The 20,627-nt window shown below is 42.7% G+C and overlaps 1 protein-coding gene across 1 annotated transcript; it reads right to left on the bottom strand.

The window, feature by feature from the left end:
- Positions 1 to 1,094: 1,094 nt before the first annotated feature.
- On the bottom strand, positions 1,095 to 20,137 carry LOC133216897 (heat shock factor protein 3-like). The gene is made up of 13 exons (XM_061361988.1): positions 19,943 to 20,137; positions 18,467 to 18,575; positions 16,559 to 16,686; positions 13,695 to 13,819; positions 12,753 to 12,828; positions 11,951 to 12,012; positions 11,459 to 11,540; positions 11,044 to 11,177; positions 10,360 to 10,605; positions 6,179 to 6,284; positions 5,555 to 5,620; positions 4,280 to 4,346; positions 1,095 to 3,708 (listed from the first exon to the last, which is right to left on the bottom strand). Exons 1-13 carry the CDS (start codon positions 20,078 to 20,080, stop codon positions 3,377 to 3,379), a joined length of 1,671 nt encoding a protein of 556 aa, XP_061217972.1. The 5' UTR covers positions 20,081 to 20,137; the 3' UTR covers positions 1,095 to 3,376.
- Positions 20,138 to 20,627: the final 490 nt, after the last annotated feature.

Here is a 20,627-nt window from a genome sequence, read left to right as displayed (position 1 = left end):
GTACAGCAGGTACAAGGCTAACACTAGGATCCTACCACATGGGACGCCAAGTTTTGACCAAGCAACAGGGACTCTGGACAACCCCTCACACTGTGTGAGGTTACACCCCCCTGGGTGAAACTTAATGGCAAAAAAATCAGAGAGCCATGGCTCTGAATTAGAACTGTTGGTTTCAGTTATAGCATCTCTTTTTTTTTTTTAACAAACGTGTAAGTAATAGAACGAATCTAGAAATCAGAATAGAAGTAATGCTAAAGGAAGAAGCCATTGTAAGTACTAGAAGATGCTCAGATCTGTCTGATAACCACCCTTAACAGCTGTAATATAGTGAATCTAAGCTAACACTGTATGATACATGATCTTAAGGTGCTAATAACTTTTTTTTAAGGGAAGAGATGATGGTGCCTATGCCTAAACATACCAACTGCTGATTTAAGCAAAAATGTAAACTTTGTTTATTATAGAAAAGAGGGAGATGGGGAAATGGAAGTGTGGAGAGGGAGGCGTGGACTGTGTGCTCCTATCAAGGAAAATATTCCAGCTCTGTGAACAAAGATAACAACAAATTGAAAGCTTTTGTTAACCTTTTTTATAAAGCAGGTAACAGAGGGACTGAGTATCCCAAAAGTTTCTGGACTCTTACAAACTTAATGCCATTTCGTCCTCCAGACTATCACAGACTCCCATTGAGCTTTCACATCACCACCTATGAAATCTGTGTCAGATTCCCTTACTGCATAATGTGGAGGCTGGCTCCCAGTAAGCTCCCACCATTCGTAGGCAATGCCAAAATGCCCAAAGCCAGCCTGGCCCTTCACTGTCAGTGGTGGTCACTCCCATTCCCACAAGCTTTCATTCCATGGTATGTTGAATATGGATTAATAATAAACCTTATCTTTCTTCCTTTCTCAGGCTGACACCTCTGCAAACAGGTGCCAGGCTCTGCTTACCATGTCAGTTACTTTTGAGCCAGCCTAACAAGTTACTCTGGAGAGCACTACAGCTCTCCTTTCTAGAAAACTCAGTAAGCCAGTTTGGGAAGTATTAGCACACACAGAGGAACAAACAAAACAAATGTACAAGAAACGCAGTAATGGTTTTGCAATTCTTGCATTTAATTATTTCAGGATGTGGAGTTTTCCTTCTACTCCTCCTTCCCCTTTCCATTATCATATTTTTTTATTATTTTTTTTTTTAGGAAACTTGCATAAACAAACACTTTTCCTAGACCAGTACATAAACCAGACACAGATGCACAAGTTTGTATTTGCAGTTTTCTTTAGCTTTGGTTTCTTAAGGGACAAAGTGCATTAAAAAACTTTTATGCAACCAGATCAAATATCTGATGGTGAGATACACTGAGATCAGAGGACTCTGTGATGGAAGAACATGACAGTAATCCATAACAGGAACTACACTTCAGTCTAACCTGTTCAGGAAGTCAGAGTTATAGATCAGTCTCTCAAAGAATGCGGTTGTCTACACAGTGCTGTCAAAACAGCACAGAAGAAAAGCCTGCTTTTTACTGCTTCAACTCTTGGCAGAACTGAGACCTGTGGGAAGAAATAAAAACCCCAAACCAACAAAACCAAACCTGAACCCAAGACAGAAATGCATTTCACCCATTTCCTCTCTCCCTTTAGCTCATGAAAACTTGAGACTATTCAGCCCTTTGTCTCAAGAAGTAAGCAAATAAAAAACTGGAAAAGGCTAGAATAAGACAAACTTGACAAAAGGCAATTTAAAAGATACAAATATGAGGCAGCATGAGGTAAAGAGCGGTTACAGAAGCATGAGAATAAAATGACACAGTAAAAGCATTACACATATACACACACTCAGTAGCAAGATCCTCCTCTGCACCAAAAGATTTGACAATGAAACACAAATCCAATTAAGCCCAGCGTAGATATCATGCATTATCTACTAGGCTTCAGAATATCAGATTACCTTGGGTTCTTGAATATAAAAGAACTCAAAACTTACAAGTTCAGAAACTTTGGAAAGAACAAAGCCTGTAGGTAGCCTGAACTCCTAAAACTGAAATAAATTTCAAGTAATTGTGCTGTTAGGAAACATCACACGAAATTATACAGGTTTTTTACCCGTCTCCAGGCTCTTCTAGCCCCATCAGTATGGTAACACCACAGCGAATTTCAGGTTTGTGTGGGCTAGTGGTAGACTGCTACAAACTTGGTATCAGTGAAGAACTTGCTACTTCACTGACAGCAGGGGCTGATGTCTGCATTACAGCTGCTCAAAGAAGTTAGGAACACAGCGCAGAAAGGAATTTTGGGGAAAGACGTTTTTGATTAAGCAGACACTAGTGTCTGTAATTTGCTGTGGAAGGACTCAAATGCAGCTGGTTAATTTAGCTTTAAGGTTCCACAAGCAAAAAAAGTCCAGTGCTCATGTAGGGTCAGGTAAACAAGCAGTTACCACAGGCAGAAGAGAAACCTTAATGTAATGACCTATATCAATGCAAGTTACCCCATTACTCTTTCTTGTTGTTTAGTCCCCCTCCTCCCCCTTTAAGGGAAGCTGCTGGACTTTACTAGATGTGAATCAGTTCTACTCAAACTTTCTGAGGAGGACACATGACCTGTGAGCTAGGTGCAAGCTATCCTACAAGAACTGCCATGCAATGTGCATGAGAAATCAGCGTTATGCAGGGTGGCGAGCACTTCCTACCACAACACCTACAATCCGTGGCAATGGATGTGTGTTAGCATGTTACAAAGTAATATTCCACCGTTAAAATGTAATTTTCCATAGGAAAAATGTTCCCTGTACCTAGGAGCAAATCTAGGAGTACGGAAGTGATCTAAGCAGATGCAAACAACTATAGCCATAAACTATCAAAAAAAAGAAATGTCAAACTGAAAACAAAATTAAAAAACCAGAAATAAATCTTAATTCCAAACAGTAGACAAGCCACCTACTGAAACAGGCTCTCAGGAAGAGTAAAACCCATGTTTAAAATCTTACACACATTACTGTTCAGCTAGTAAAATAAAACAAAACCAACCAACCAACACATTCCCCCCCCAAGAAAAAAAACCTAGCCAAATGTTACAAACAGGATACAAACAAATCTCCTCTTGCAATAAAGATATTGGATAAAAAGTTATGGAATATGTTGTGGTATGCTTATAAGGATGTTTTTCTCTCCCCCCCCACCCCCAGTGCCTTCACTCCCACTAGCTCTTGCTTTCACCTTCCTTTCAGTTTTTCTAGATGTGCTCTTTGCTTGAAGAGAACTTCCATTTGTTCATATAGAATATGACACCCAGGAAGCAGGCGAGGAGAGAGGTTGAACTTCTTGCTGATCCACTTTGTTATCTATTTCTCATTGCTAAGCCAGTTACAGATGAGTTCAAGAAGTTTCTATCTCAGAGGCCTCTTCTATGAAGTTAGCAACAGGACTAAGAAGCAAGAGTGGAAACAGTTTATACTCTCCATTTCCATCTTCTGAGAGGAGAGGTGGGTCACCCATTCCCAGAGCATCCAGACGCTCAGCTTGGCTTGCTGGAGCTGCTAGCGGCAAGACAGTTCCACTACCTGATGGAGGATGAAGAGCAGGTTTCTCCTCCAGGGGGGGCAGTAGAAGGTCTTTCGGGTCCTCTATCTTCCCTGCAGCTTCACCTGAAGGTAGTTCTTCAAATAATGAAAGTAGAGGATTGGCCCTGTACTGTATCAGCTGCATATCTAAGGGAAAACAAACAGTTTAAACTCCAGGCTCTTGTGTCATGTAAGTGGCAAAGAAAGACAAGGAAAATTGGAGAGGTTGCTACAAAATTTGGTTCACTAGAGAAAACCATACAGCTGAGGTCTGATAGACTAAACCCACAGCTGCAAGAGTGGAGCTAAGGCTCCTGTGTCTGTTGAGTACCTGAAGTGAAATCCAAGCCCCCAAGCCCCCTACTGCATATGGCATGCAATGGCAGCACCGAAGTAGCAAAATGAGCGCATTTGCAGGGGCTGTAGCCCATGTAAGAGATACTTCCACAAGGATGTTTGCAGTTCTACTCTCTATTGTGGCACTGTGCCATGCATAAGAAAAGGAAATGGTAACACCAACACGGGGCACAGGATGGGGCCTCTTGAAGACTGAAGTGCAGCTTCCTCAAGATCAGTGAAACATCCTAGTGTTCACAAAAATGTTAAGCCCAGACCAAAAGGAGATAAACGACAATACTCGCTACAAAGACTGCATTTCAATACACAGTTCTGGAAGAGTCTGGAGCTGACACAGCTCTCAGTGTTCCTCCCTGCCCACCTTTGCTTCCTGCTGTTTCTGTCTCACTTGATCCCAGGTCTTCAGTGCTCTCTGCCAAGTTTGCAACCTGAACAAAATGGATAGAGTAAGAACACTGAAAACAACAAAAATAACAAAACCAAAAATCAAAGTCTCCACTGACTGGTTAACAAAATTAAAAGTGAAAGGAGGAGGGAGGAGGATTGGAACAGCTGATCAATGAGCCCATTGTTGACAAGAGGGCCAGCAAACTAGAGCTCTCAGGAGAGGGCACGGACAAATACAGACAAACTTAACTTACTAAAAGCCAAACAAGTTTCTGACTAGCAAACATTTATTTTAACTTCCAAACCAGAAGCTTTATTATTGTCTATCTTGAAGAAATAGCGCTGTTAAACACTATTTCATCAATATAACTAAATCTTGCAAGCACTGCTTGAACACAGCTGCATTTTGTCTCAGTTGGTAGTCTAAGCTCTAATGACTGGGAAGTCCTAAGATTAAATATTATTATTAGACTAAATATTATTTTAGGACTACAAAATAAATGACACTTGCAAGGGTTTTGTTTTTTTTTCTAACATAAGTCAATTCTAGGAACTGAACCAAGGTAAGTAAATTGACACTGAACTTTTGTATGTCCTCTGAGGAAACTTCATATAGCCATGATCAGAATAAATACAGTATATTGCATTATATTTTTCATTTAGTACTTTTCATTCAGTCTTCAGGCCGACTGAAGGCACAATCCCATCTGAACTATAACCCCAGATCTAGTTATTACTTGGCTAAAAGACAACACGGGAATCCCCGAGGCTAGGAAAAATAAGCCAAGAAACTGCTCTCAATACACTCTGATCAAAAAGAGATGATTTTCTATCCTTCTAATTCTAAACAGAAGGTATAGAAGTAACAGGTAAGAATAAAAAATTCCTCAATATAGGCAGCTAATTCAACACACACCAGTTTGTTTCCCTCTTCCTTATTTTCCCACGTGTATTCAGAAAGCAAAGAACAGGTTATTCAAAGCAAAGTGGCAGTTTAAGTCAGCCCACTGACTGTATTAATGCAGCTAGGAACATAATATTTGAAATTATCTTGAGAACCCCCTTAAATTCATACATGCCAACTGAATTAATATATGTAACTGAAAACATTAAGTCAGCAGGACAAGATAAAATTGTAGTTTCATGCTGTGCTATTAATCCAGTCCCTATCCTCAAACTGCTTCAGTGCAATTATAGCTCTCAGCATCATCGTAACCCTCCCCATCATCGAAGCAAATCTGACTCTTACATTTTCCATACCAGGGGAAGTTTCCATCAAGTTCATATCCAGGGCTGGTAGCTCAGGATTAAGTGTCTGAAAAAAAAAAACCAACACCACCAAAACCAGAGCATACATCATATAATAAGGCCCTTAAAACAAATTTCAGACAGGTCCTGAAAGGAAAGCAGGATAAAGAGCACACCATCTGCTGAAGCACAAGGAAGGTAGCTCCCCCACAGGCTGACAGCAATATCCTTTTACCCTGTGGTGATAAACTGAGGTCACAGGAGGACACCATGTTGCCCAGTGATTCCAGGTGTATGGCTGAATTTCAATCCATATTATAAATGCATAACCACATAAGCAGGTTGTGATAAGTGGTGAAGGCTCAAGAAGAAGTGAGTCCAATGTCTTCCATTTCCCCCCCTCAAGTTCTGTGTAACAGATATACTGTATGAACTGAAAAAAGCTCTCAATGTTACCTTGTACCATGTTAAAGACTCCTAGAATGCCTATGCTACATTCTATTCATAAGTACTTGCTTTTCAGAATTTTCCCCCCTCCCTTGCCCATTACAACATGGAATAAACCAGTAAAATTTCATGATGCATCCTCATCATTATTTTTCAGAAATCATAAAAAGACACTCACATCGCTGAAAGCTTCAGAACCAAAGCTATACTGCTTCCCAGATAACATTGCTTGAAGCTCTTCAAGGTTGGCGTCGATGCAATTAAGAAAATCCTGGATTTCTTCTCTAAAAAGACAAAATTATATAGTGCTGTAAGAAACAGTTGTTAGGACCTTCTTGTGCACAACAGGCAGGTTGCTCACATTCCAGAATAGCTTACTGCCAAATTAACAAAACCACATTCCTTTATCACTCTTCACGGTTCAACTCTTTGAAAGACAGACAGGTACAGGGAAGACTACCTGAACTGCAAGTACAATAACAGCTACCATATCAAAAGGCAGTTCCTCCTTCCATACCTACTTCCTCCTTCATTTTAATACCTTTTGAATGTTCTTGGATCCCAGACTATAGACCAACATCTGTTTAAAATAAGGCCCGATGGCTTTCATCTGGGGACAGGAAATAATAACAAAGAGCTGGAAACAATCTGGATCTGAAGGAACACTACCTATTTTCCTATACTGAAACATCAAATTGTTGCCAAATTGTATGCATTTCCATGGACAGGGCATGATTCAAGGGACACTGAATGAAGTGGAAAGGGAGCTGCATGCACAGCACCAGTACTGAACTCTTTGCTGTGCTGCAAGCTACCTCCTGCACTGGAATACTCAATTACCAGCAGCAGACAGTTCCAAGGTGATGAGACATTAGAAGGCCTTCAGGTCACAGCAAGTGCTGTGACACATCATCGCAGCACTTCCTACCTGAAGTTAACCACAGCAGAAAAGCTGTCAGGAGAAAGAACTAATGTTTGTTCCTTAACCCAGCTCACCCTGCAGTCATACAAATGACAGCACTAATAAATCTAAGGGGCTGTGCAGAGCTGTGAAGTGCTTAAACATGCTGCTGCATGTGAAACCACAGCCTGCATGATTTTGATCCCGAGGCGAATCTGATCTGACAATGCACAAAAGAAATTAACCTTTGCAAAAGTGAGGGGCAAAGAAAGTGAAACATCAGCCTGTCACCAACACAAATCCATATCCGGTTCTCAGAGACAAAGCAGTACATGGTTGTCTCCTGAAATCACTGCTCTTGATCCACTGTTTGGCAGCACTCGGCAGTGCCAGTAATTGGCAATGTGAGGGCTGGTGTGTGGAGCTTTGAGTGTGTTATTAATTCAACAGGAAATCAGGAAGTCCAATTCCCCCAGAGTAGAAATCCTCTATCAGGTATACCCAGGAGTCTGGGCATCAGAAATTCCAGGTAAGGCAAAGAATGCTTTGCCTATTACGACTGAAATAAAAAGGGGGGCCTGCACAGTTCGAATGAAACAGTGTCCTTAAGGATACAAGATAGAAGGGGAATTAGAGAAATAATTGATACATTTTTAAAATTATTTATTAGTGGAATATGAATCGGAATATAATACTCCCATTTTACCAGTAAAGAAAGCAGATGGGAAAAGCTATAGGCTAGTTCAAGATTTAAGGGCAATAAATAAAATAGTAGAGGATATCCACCCTGTAGTGGCTAATCCATGTACTTTATTGACCAAACTAAAATTAAATCAGAAATGGTTTGCTGTCCTGGATTTAAAGGATTCTGCTTACCATTGGCCAAAGAAAGCCAAAATTATTTGCTTTTGAATGGGAAAATCCTGACCGAGGAAGAAAAACTCGATTAACTTGGACAGTATTACCTCAGGGGTTTAAAAACAGTCCAACAATTTTTGGCAATCAGTTAGCACGAGAACTGGAATTACGGAAGCCACCTGCTCAGACGGGGGCTCTGTTACAACATGTGCGTGACCTGTTAACTGCTACAGAAACAAAGGAAGAAGGTATCCAGTGGACAGTAGGATTATCAAATTTTTTGGGACTGAACAGATATTGGGTATCCAAACAAGGCCCAACTAATCCAAACCCGAGTTTCCTACCTAGGATATGAAATAACAGGAGGAGAGAGAGAACTTGGAGCTGCTAGAAAAGAAGCCATTTGTCAGACTCCACGACTGTTGACTGTCAAGAAGCTCCAAACATTCCTGGGAATGACTGGATGGTGCAGACTTTGGATCCATAGTTATGGTGTTCTGCATCTGCATCCTTTTTGCAGGAACAGTCAACAGAACCACTACCACACGACTGCTTGACCACCATAGAGACTGTATATTCAAGCCGACCAGACTTGAAAGAAAAACCTCTGGAAGATACTGATTCTTGGTTTACTGATGGGACTAGCTTCATGAAAAATGGTGAACAAAAGGCAGGATATGCCATTACCACCACTTCACAGGTAACAGAAGCTAAACCTTTACCTGTGAACACCTCTGCCCAGAAGGCAGAAGTATTAATGTTAATGAGAGCTCTGAAATCGGCTAAAGACAAAAGGATAAATATTAGGACTAATAGTAAATACGCATTTGGTGTGGTACATGCACATGGTGCTATCTGGAAAGAATGAGGACTTTTGAACAGACAAGGGAAACAGATTAACCATGCTACAGAAATTCTACAATTACTGGAAGCTGTTCAGCTACCTGAAGAAGTAGCTATTATGTACTGTAAAGGACATCAACAAGGTGACTCTGATCAGGAAATTGGAAATAACTTGGCCGATTTTGCAGCCAAACGAGCAGCTGAACAATCTCAAATCATGTCCTTAATCCCTGATGGCAAACTAACAATTGAGAAATCTAAACCTAGGTATACAAAAGAGGATAAAAAGTTAATTGAAGATCTAAAAGGACAGGAAAACAAAGAGGGCTGGGTTCAAATAACTGATGGGCGAATTGTAATCCCCTATAACCAACTCTGGAAGTTAGTTCAGAAGGAACGTAGTAAAACTCATTGGGGTAGCAACTCTTTGTATAAATACTTAAACAAATTGTAGGAAGGAATCTATACACCATAGTTCAATTAGTGACAAAACAATGTCAGCTATGTCTTAAAAATAATCCTAAAACTGAAAATAGAAATCAAATTGGGATAGTTGGTAGAGGAAGTTATCCGGGACAGTAGTGGCAAATACATTTTTCTGAAATTACCAAGAAAAGGGGGTTATTGATATTTGTTGGTGTTAACAGATACTTTTTCAGGCTGGACAGAAGCATTCCCTTGTAGGATAAATAATGCAAGACCAGCAATTAAAACATTATGAAACGAGATAATACCTCATTTTGGAGTACCATCAGCAATTTCTTCCGACCGAGGCTCACACTTTAGTGCAAAATTGTTACAAGAAATTAGCAAAAAAATTAGAAACTGATTGGCAACTACATGTTCCATACAGGCCTCAGGCCAGTGGGCAAGCAGAAAAGATGGTTCATCTGATCAAACAATAGATTAGTAAAATATGTCAGGAAATGAATTTATATTGGTACCAAGCCCCACCACTGGCTCTATTAAGAATTTGAACTAAACCTCGGTTGAAAGAGGTTAGTCCATTTGACATTGTATATGGAAGACCGTATCAGTCCCAGTTTAAAGGAGAAAGTCTTCAGGAAGTGGGAGAAGGCTATCTCCGACAGTTTCTGATCAATCTGGGAAAACAATTGGAGGAGATAAATAAGAGAATAGCAGGGACAAGAGCAAGAGGTTTGGATTATCTGATTCACCCTTTCAGATCTGGAGACTGGGTTTATGTTAAGAATTTTTCAGGAGATCCTCTACAGGAGTGGACCGTACCAGATATTACTGACCACCTTTACAGCAGTGAAGATAAAGGAACAACCTGCTTGGATACATTATTCAAGAATAAAGAAAGCACCAGAGCCAGAGAAGACATGGTGGATCGAACCTTCAGGACCCTTATGTATAAAACTGTGTCCAGTCATAATTTGGACTTATATGATAACAGGCATGCAAGCTTGGGACCAAAACTTATACCTGAAATTAATGCAGAATGTTACTAAGGTTTTAACCGTAGTGACTGTTGGGTGTGTGCACAGTGACTGGCTGATACAGAAAGTCAGGCATACTCATTATCAGAGACATGACAGATGAATTTGCCCTGCTTTTAGTGTGCAACACTAACACTTGTCTTTTTAAAGACCTACCAACAAAGGAGAGAACAATTCAGTCCAACAACATTTAAAGACATAAATCATAATGTTCTGCTAAACACATCCCCTGGAACTTTGACAAGATCCCACAAGATGGTAACAGCATAACAGTTTCCATAAACAAGTTAATACCTGTCCAGCAAAGGATCATTTTGGTTTCCAGAATTACTCTCATTCAGGATGGAGTCAATCACTGACACGGGGTCTTCTGGAGTATTAGGTTGTGCAGTATGGAGTTCCACAGCAACATTTCCTATTTCACCGAGTTTGTTGACATCATTTATATGAACTGGTGGCATAGATTCTGCACAATTTAACACATTTGGCTGTGATACTTGACAAATAGGTAAGCCAGGATCCACAGGGGCCTGTGGCTCTCTAAAATATGACCCAAAGAGAAACAACACACAGGAGAAATCATCAACTGGATCTTGGTTTGTTTATTACTAACTTAGATACATTTTGGATTGTTTATTTGTAATCAATATATGCATTCATGTCCCTATTCAGTCAAAAAGTTAGCATGTGCTTATTTGTTGAATAGACAGAAAAGCATCAGAAGATTAAACTTCGAGTGCAATCAGCTTGACAGCCTTTCAGGTATACTCCTGAAGAGACATGAGCTCCTAAAAATCTTTGCTCACCATGACTAATGCTACACATTGTAAAAAAGGCAGCCTACCAACAGGTCTGTCATGCACAAATGGAGTAAAAATTCAGAGAAGCTGTTTCCCAGGATTCATATGGATCACTTCCACAAACATAACTACCTAGTAACAACCTAGGCATAAATACTTCCACATCCTTTAAACGTACCCGGTTCTGTCACTTGTGTGTGCCACAGCAGGGAGACCACTGGTGGTGTTTTCCACAGTATCAGTGATATCTCGAATGATGAGACCTGTACCATTTCCGTCCTCGTCATCTGCACTATGTTCAGAAAAAGCCATCTGCAGGATACAGCAAATAGAATGAGTAAAACAAAAAGATCTTTAAGGTCTTTCTTTTTTTTTTCTTTCTTTCTTTCTTTTTGCACCTTCTCTGTCCTGCTCAGAGTTCACCTTTTACTAGTTTTACTGACCTCCATGACAGCAATGCTTTAAAGCTGCCCATTTAAAAATGGAGCGCATCTGATTGTAAGACTAGGGTATTAGGAGTTACAAGGAAGACTTTGAGACCACTGTGTTATCATCCTGTCCAACCCATCCACTCCTTCCCTGGGAAAACTTACTGCTTGGCCACTTTCAACAGGTATGCGAACATACTGACGACTGTATTTGGAAGGTGAAGCACCTGCAGCATCCGTTAGAGACCTGAGACAAAACATGGCTTTAGTATACAGCCCCACAGTAAAAAGCTGTGGCAATGCCAAATACATGCAGTAATGGTAAGAACAATCATTTCTGTACTTCTAAGATAACTGGCCTTTAGAAATGTTTTTTGCCAAGTGTACTGCAGACAGGCTGCACTGTAAACAAACTTTTTGTTACATTTTGAAAGAGTACCATTTTTCATAACCCTGCCCTTCAGAATTTAAGATGTATAGTCTCTTCCCAGCAATCTTTTTACTGATAAAGAAGTAAAAACCTTAATTTGATGCTTGATGTTTGAATATACAAGTGATAAAAATATTCTTCATACACTTTAAGTATCTTGTTCTTAGAAGCTGATTTATCCCTATAATTCATATTTGAAACTGATTTTTGAACTATCCAGTAATTACCTTTTTCTTTTGACCCCAACAATATAATTTCCTCGCATCAAACTTAGTATAAATTGAAGAATCTAAAAAGGAAAAACATACAAACAAAAACCAAGTAGTCAGCACAGCAATCCTAATGTTAACTTAATAATTCAGATTTTACTACAAAATTATGTAGTTATGTGATTGAAATTAGTAGGTAAATTACAAATCCATTTCTGTTTGTGCCTTCAAAACCAAAATGACACTTATTGATGGCATTGAAAAAATACCCCACTTGGACAGTTTCTGCCTTTTTTTTTTCCTAAATGTAATATAGCACCACAAATCAGTGAGGATTCCAGACCAGAAAGAGCTGAGGGATAAACCAGAGAAAATCTGTTCCAGTGCAGAAGCTCCTACACTTTCTGGGATCCAAGTTGACTTCTTGAATGGGCTAATATTGTCTTGGTCCAAGATCTTTCACAGACTCCATTCCATGTGCCTGCAATCTCTTGTTTTAGGTTCCTGTTACCACGTGCTGCCTCCAGCCTCAAGTTTACCCCAGGTCAGCTTGATTTACTGATTTCTCTCCAAACGAAAATCACTGATATTTCAAACGCAAGCAAATCCTTTGTCCTACAACTTTTCCTTAATGTTTTGCTCGTGGTTCTTTTCTGTGCTACTTCTGGGACACTCAGGAACTGTGAACATTTTCTTTATGCTGTATTAATATAGCCTGTTCAGCTCTGTATCATTTGTCATTCTACATAAGCAAAGAATGCCATGAAGTATCACAGAGGCAGGAATAAGGATGGTAGCACTGAAGATGCTGCAATGGTACCTTAGACAGCAGCTTCTGTTGTTGACTGTGCTTCTGCCTTAGAACTGCCACTTCTTTCCACAGGGCCTTATTTTCTCTGCAATGCAGAATAAATCAGAAGACAGAGGATGAACAGAGTTTACTTTATATGCTCTAGTTTTACAGCTTTCAAACTTTCACAGTACCTTGCAGGACCAATGGCAACATTCCTTCCATGGATAACTAACAATCAGTTAATCCAATCCACTAGTACAAACTCTGTGTTAAATTGGCTCAATTTTCCATCAGGCAGAACCAAATCTCACTAGTAAGGACATTCTCAATCTCTTCTGCTCCATCAATAATCCTGATCTGCACTATTCCTTCAAAGCCTTAAAACCTTAGAATAAAACTCGGTGTTTGAAAACAGGCTGAGTGTAACACAGACCATATGAGAACAGTTCCAAAGTTAGCCTTTGATGGGTTTTGGTTGGTTGGTTGGTTGGTTGTTTTCAAGGAATAGAGGGAGTGAAGGTATCTCCTGAACTTTAGTTGACACCTGCGTGCATACGAATGACCTGAATGAATTACCAGTGCCTATACAAAAAGAATCCGATGAGGACATGCAATGTCCACTTCCAGTTAGAAAGAAAATCAAAGGCTAATTCTCCCTCACCTCATTTAATCCTGAGGTTTTTTGTTTTGAAAAGGAAGTATTTTGATTGTCCTAGAAAAATACTACAGGTGATGGCAAGCAAAATAAAATCTCAAAACACTCAAAAATTCCCAGTCTTCATCTCTGGTCTGCAACTGAATTATAAAACAAAACAAGGTACAGAATGTTGTGTGGGATGGAATGGGGATTCTTAGAAAAAATACAGCTTCACCCATTTCCAGTTCAAATGAACCCCACATTTCGAGTCAAGCTCCATTAGACCTAAGCAACACTCAACACGTAAGTGCCTCTGAAATAGACGAGTCTACCTCTTCATGTTAGCCAATCTGACATCCATGTTGCTCTGCTGCTCTCTCATTTCTTGGACTTCAGCGAGTACTTTGTGCAAATCCTCCGCACAGACCTTGAGATCCTCAGTTCTTACTGCAGATACCTAAAACAGGACCAGGTAACACGTTTTAACTACAAATAGTGCTTTGCATACTCCTGTCTACAGGCACAGTGTAGTTAGTCTGTAAACTCCATTAAAAGGTTAGGTAGCACTTAATTCTTATGCATCACAAACCACAGCAATTACTGTAGGTGACAGTCGTTAGGACAGTCTACACTGTATGCAAAAAAAAAAAAAGTTGTCAATGAAAGCATGAGATTAGCACTTTGTAAGTGCAGACAGAGGGTTCACCATTGCATTCATGATAAAAACCTACCACTGACTGAAAACAGCCTTCCCTAGGGTGTTTGCTCTGACAGGTCTGGTGACAGATTGCCACTAGTGTCAAAGACCCCAGATAAAAACAAAACATAATTCATACTGGAGTAAGAACAAGACAATCATATTCCTTTTAGGTGCAGGTAAATATGCCAGCACAGGAGTAACACATTTCAATTAAGTTCCTGGTAGGAGGGAAAGGTGTCTAAATAGACACATCTTACTCAATTTGAAAATTCATCCCACACTACCTGAATTGCAGATTCCCATTGGTGTTTGCTCTACTACATTTCTGCTTATGACATTCCAAAATTTTGGAGACTTGTCTTGAGGAATTCAGATTCTGCTCTTCTGCCCACAGCAGAATTCATGAATGCCACCTCTTCAAACAATGGCAGAAGAGCCATCAGAAAGCAAAAAGCTCACTCCCTCCTCCCCACACTTCCATACTCTAAGTTTTCCAGTTCTTTCAGCAGCTCTCTCTGTGGTGGTGGCACTGATGGATAACACACAATTCAGGATTCTGAAAAAGACACGTCTGGTGCATTGCACATCTGAATGACATGTCCAGGTTTTGTGGGCATTTTAAAAGTCATTTAGCTAAATGCTGACTATAACTGAACCAAATGGAGTTGCATCAGATAACCACCAGATGTCCCTTCCCGCCTACAACACATTCTGATATTTCTTACTATTCTACTGAATTCCAAGAGTTCAGGAACACGTGTGTGAAAGCATCTGGGACTGGCCTGCTGAAGTGCTAGGTAACTTCCATGCAGATTGACTCACAGACCCCTTTTTTTTCCAAAGGAGAATGGGATAGTCAGAAATGGATCTACAGTGTTATGAAGTATCCCATCACTTCATGATGAAACAGAATATAATTGCTATGTAGTTATTACTCCACAAAAATAGCCAACTATATTCTTAACATAATCCTTGTAACAAAGGATGGACCGAGTTGCCTGACAGTCCTCTCCATCTACCTTTTTAGATGCTTCGCTATTCTTGTGGGTAACACATTATACTAAGGTACACTGAGCTATATCCCCAGTGAAATTCATGGCTGATTTCTCTTCAGCATACCATGTCTCCATGGGGAACACACCCAAAAGATGGAGACAGGTAGAAATTTCAAATGCAGTCAGCCTGCCCCCATAAAACAGCCAAACTAAAACATTCTGCCCAAGTGTAAGGAACTGTTCTCTTCAGAGTCCTGACCTAGATATAAGGGTGTCAAAACTGAAGCATTACAGCAGAACTGACAGTAAAAGGGAGTAAGTAAAGGAAGTCCTGCATTCAAACTCGCATTCCTGTTAGAAGCTTTAAGTCCAGTTTACAGCAAGTACTGAAATAAGGCTCCATTCCAGACCGTAAAAGAACAAGAAAACTAACAGATGTTTTGAAAAAATCAGCAACATTTCCTGTTCAACAAAGAATATGTTTCACCAACCTATTCAGTAGTTTGATACGAATGTCCTTGGCACTAACTAGAGCTTTTGTCTTTCCATCTAGAATACTCCACCCAGTGCAACACACCTAGGATACATGGTGCCATGCAGAACATCATCAGCTGACAGCCCTAACATACCAGCAAGAGATGTGTGCAAGCCAAGACAAGTTAGCGATTACAGCATCTGGGGAAAGCACAGGCCTGAGTCAGAGAAGCAACTGTACAACTATATTTAATCCATTGTGATTCTGAGCAGAGACAGCGCAGTGGAGAATCGATCAAAACACAATTGTGACTCTCAAGCCTATCCTCTGCTTTTATTAACTTGGGCAATGTAGCTACCATATTATGACATTCTGAAGAAAAGATTCTGCAGTTCAAATGTCAATGTGATGTATCATGATACTCTCCTTCCCTGGCAGGGAGGATATTATGCACTCTAAAGTGCCAACAGAGGATAAATATCTGTGCTGGAACAGGTCAGACAAGGCCTGAATGTACAAGATAAAACTGAGAAGTACTAATAAAGGTGTAGCTTAGTGGCAACATAGTTTTGGAGGAATAATGCAATTTATGCAGTCACCCAAATGAACTGATTACTGATGCCCTTGCTGATTTTCAGTAAGAAGCCACAAATAGGGTTGTATTTTCTTTTGCTTCTTTCACTTTGTGACTCTTTTCAGCTCTATGATGGCAGAATTGAAGACCATGCTAAGCTGTAAGTGGGTATATGAATTCTCTGTGAAAAAGGGGTTCTAGTGTGACAGCTACGAAGATGTGGCACTACTCCAGAGCGCTGCCAAACAGCAGGGTGTGTTTTGTCTAAATGCTGGCATAAGGAGGCCAAGCCAAGCCTGGCATTCAGGATGGAGTTACAAAGTCTTGCATCATGATGCACAACCTTGGTTCCCACAGAATTTGTTAGCTGTAAAGTATTTGAAGCCCCCAGACATGCTCTTTAACAGCTACTTTTCATTGCAAAGTGAAGTAAATACATGCTTAGATTGTACCTTGCGCTTGATGTTTTCCAGTAAATGTGCCTTCCCTTGCTTGAAGAAAGGGTGCTGGAACTCAATGACTGAGCTTTTCTCTGCTGTAATCATACCATTCTCCAGGGCAATCACCTTCCTGAAACCATCTGTGGATATATATCAAAGTCATTTCTTTCAGTGCAAAGCTGACTGTAACAGTATACAGCTAAAAAAACCCCCAAGGCTACTGAAACACCTGAAGCACTACAGTTGGTGGGAGCAGGTACTATGGAAACCAGTCAAAATAGCTTTTCTTTGGTGCTCAGTGATTTGACTGCTCCAGTCTTCACAGCTAGAGAACATGTCCACAGTATCATCAAATGACCTCACAGGTTGTACAAACAGCATGCATGGCAGAGGCCAGCTAGTGTCTGCAGCAAGAAAGGGATGTTCAAGTAACCACAGAAGTGAGTTACAAATCAGATTTATAAGGACATCTTGAATAAAATCTTGCCCCAGTGGCAGCAGTGGAACAGTGCACTTTCCTTTTCATGCCTATAATCCCAAACAACTACAAATCAAAGCAAATGCTGTCATGTACCACCACGGTCTACAGAATAAAGCAAGGAGGAAAAATCAGTTCTCAGCCTATGCAACACATGCACAGAGTACTTTCTCTATACCAGACTGCCTACATGAAATAAGACATTGTCAGCTATATTCCCATCACTGCAACCCTGCTTCGAGTACCACAGGGCAGACACAAAATACAGTTGAAAGACCAATTTCTATCTCTTCTCGTTCAGGATTTTAACATAGTCAATGTATTTCTGTTTCACTGTGCCCCAATAGCACTACCATAACAAAACTTTACTTGAAGCTAGAATAGGTCCAGCAGGAAAAGGAGGCTGCCATCATACTGCATGTATTCACAGGAATATTTGCATTTCAGCACTTGCCCTTGCTGCAAGGCAACTGACAACCGCTTGTTTGCATTATCCTTTGACACCTAAATGATGAAGACTTAACACTTAAACAGCAACATCCACCTTGTGTCAAGAGGCTAAAGGTAAGCTTTCTCAAGACAGCCAAAATCTAAACAGGCATCAGTCAGAGACCATGCAAACCTACTGGGCAAGGACAGAGAGTTCCTGCCCCTTACTCCACATGGAATATCTAAGCAAGATGGCCATCTTCTATGCAGTTTGTACCTTCACTCTGCCCAGGGAGGTTGTGGAATCTCCTTCTTTGGAGACATTCAAGACCCGCCTGGACACGTTCCTGTGTAACCTTATCTAGGTGTTCCTGCTCCGGCAGGGGGATTGGACTAGATGATCTTTTGAGGTCCCTTCCAATCTCTAACATACTGTGATAAGCTATTTGCTGCAAAACAATTATTTCTGCTGTGTGGCAGCCTTGTACATTGTACTGCATCTTTTAATCACCTCCTCCCTTCAGCTCTTTGCCTGTACAAGTTGTACACGTGTAATGGGATGCTACATGATGCTCAGATGCAGAGCACAGAAAACATAATGAGAAACTCAGTCCAGCTTGATCCACCCGTGTCACTAATATCATTTCAACATAGCAATGCAGGCAACAGCATGATCTAGGCAATTTTTTTTTTTTATATGCTAGATACATGGGTGTAGATATGGTCTCAGTTCCTCTAGGTACCATTAACACTGCCACTGGAGACCAGAAAACACTCTCCAAGCTTTAGGTACCACCACATTAAACAGTATTTTTTACAGTCACTGCTCAAAACACAGAAAGCAAAAGCTAAGCCAGGCTCTACTGTTCTTTTGTTTTTCAAAGCAAACTTAAGACCAGAATTCAGGTTTTCAGGGACCTGCCAAGTCAGTTGTTTTGTTTAAAGAATTTCAAATCAGTACCACGTAGCTATGAACTTAGCAGAAAGGAAACATAAGAACAGCTGATGCTTACACATGTTAAGTTGTCGTATAAAGCTGGAGATATTGTTGTGTTTGAAGTACTTGGGGAGTAGCTCCTTGGCAAACCTCTGCTCATCCAGAATGCAGAAATTCTCACCATTCTAGGAAACAAGCAGAAGTAACAGAGAACAGGCACAATTTTTCTAAGGTGTCAAGACCATAAACCAACAGGGACAGCAGGGCAGGGCAAAACAGTCTGTGTGAGCAATTCTGAGTACTTGGGACTGTACCAAAAAGTTTGGATCCAAAAAGACAGTTACATGAAATATTTCTACTGAATGGGGCATTTTTTAAAACCTGACGTTTTTAAAGCCCCTTAAGTTTTGTCTTAGGCCATAGAAAAATTCTTCTAAAACCCCCGAGTATCTGTCACTCTCTTTGCCCACAGGAAACGTAACTACTGCTCCAGCAGAATGGAACTCATGCCACTAGAGGGCTTTTATCTCCTTGGTCAGCTTGCCCAGACCCTGGCAAGATTCTTTCATTGTAAGGACTATGTCACCACTCAGAATAACCAAGGAGCGTTGCTGAGCTACAGAAAGTTCAGACCACACAGCCCAGCGGTGAGGAACTGTAACTACGACACAAGCAGCTCTGGATCTTGCTTGTTCTCAAACTTCCTGAAACCCGGCAGGCCTTTTGTGGCAGTTTTATGTTGGTCACAAAAAGAGCAAAAACGGTTATTTTCTTCTTTGTCTTTGTAATGGCTGAATCTCTGGGGAAAAACAAGTGGGGAAATTCCAAGGGATGTAAAAGGGACAGGAGACAGAAATAACGCCATGCTCGTGCCAGATCTCAGCCGTACAGCGCCCGAAGGCGCAGGCCAAGACGGCCCAACCTTCCTATGGCAGGAAGGGAAAATTACAAGTTAATTACTTCTTAAAAGCTTGTTTTCCACGGCACGTCACCGCTCTGCGCTGGGGGCGGGCCATTTGGGATGCTGCCACAAGGCCCCGCTCCCCCCGTGCCGTCTGCACAGGCAGAGCCCGGCCCCCGCCGCGGGGTCGCCTCCGGCCCCGCAACCTCCGCGCCCGCCGGTTCTGCTCTCCACAACGGGCCTCCCCACCACCGCTGAAGCGCCAGCCCACGCCGTCACGCCCCGCTGCTGCCCGGGGCCGGCCGAAGGACTCCCGACTCTCCAGCTTCCCAGAGGCCTGGTGCCCTCCCCAGCCACCTCTCATGCCCCTCCCGGCCCCGCCTCCTGGCCGGTCCCACTCCCCGCGGCGGAGCCGCCGCCGCCGCCGCCGCCGCGTCCGCCCCGCCCGCAGAGCCCCGCAGCGCCGCCCTAGCGCTTCCACCCCAACCGCTCCGGGACACCCAGCAGCCTCCCCAGGGTGCCTCCCCGGTCCTGGCCCTGGCCCGCCACCCGCTTCGTGCCGCCCCAGCCGCTCCGCTCCCCTCTCCTCTCCGCCCCGCGGATGGCGGTGGCGGTGCCCGGCCGGGCCAGGGCCCCGCGGGCCGCTCTCACCCTGCTCCAACCAATGACGTCGTCGCTTTGCGGGTCCTCTACCAGCGCCCAGAGCTTGGCCAGGAAACCGGGCACCGGAGCGAAGCCGGGCCCCGGGGCAGCGCCGGGGCCCCCAGGCAGCGCCAACCCTTCCCGCATTCTCAGGCCGGGCCGCGCACTCGTGCAACGGGGCCGGGGGAGGGGGGAGCGACCAATGGCAGCCGTGACGCCACGAGGGGCGTTGCCCGCGGCCCAGGGAGCTCGTTCATTGGTGATCTCCTGCAAGCTCCGCCCCCTCCTTCAGTGCCGCCCTGCGCCTGGGAGCGTGACTCTTGTTTTGCTCCCGGGGGAGCGCGGCGCGGCCACGTGACTCCGCGGGCTCCTTTAAAGGGCCCTGCCTCTCCCGAAGCGTCTCTGGGGGTGGGGGGATTGTTGGTGGGGTCGGGTCTGGGCCGGTCCCTGCTAGAACTGCCCCGCCTGGTAGGTACGTGCAGCCGCCATGCCCCGCGCTCCCTGTGCTCGGCGCACCGGGGGGCTGAGACCCCCACCCGTCCGGAGTAGGCTAGCGGGACACCGGTGCTGTTTGGGACGGGCAGGGGCGCGATGTGGTGGGATACTGCAGTCCGGGCTCCGTGTGCGCCGGTGGAGCGCGGCGGGGCCAGCTGCAGGTGCGCAGCGGGGTGGCCCGGGACGGGCGGGGCCCGGG

This window comes from Neopsephotus bourkii, unplaced genomic scaffold, assembly GCF_033783945.1.
Source record: "Neopsephotus bourkii isolate Nb327-2 ecotype Australia unplaced genomic scaffold, CSIRO-AGI_Nbou_v1 NB_1067, whole genome shotgun sequence".
Lineage (NCBI taxonomy): Eukaryota > Metazoa > Chordata > Aves > Psittaciformes > Psittacidae > Neopsephotus > Neopsephotus bourkii.
This window is presented reverse-complemented; position numbering and strand designations above follow the sequence as displayed.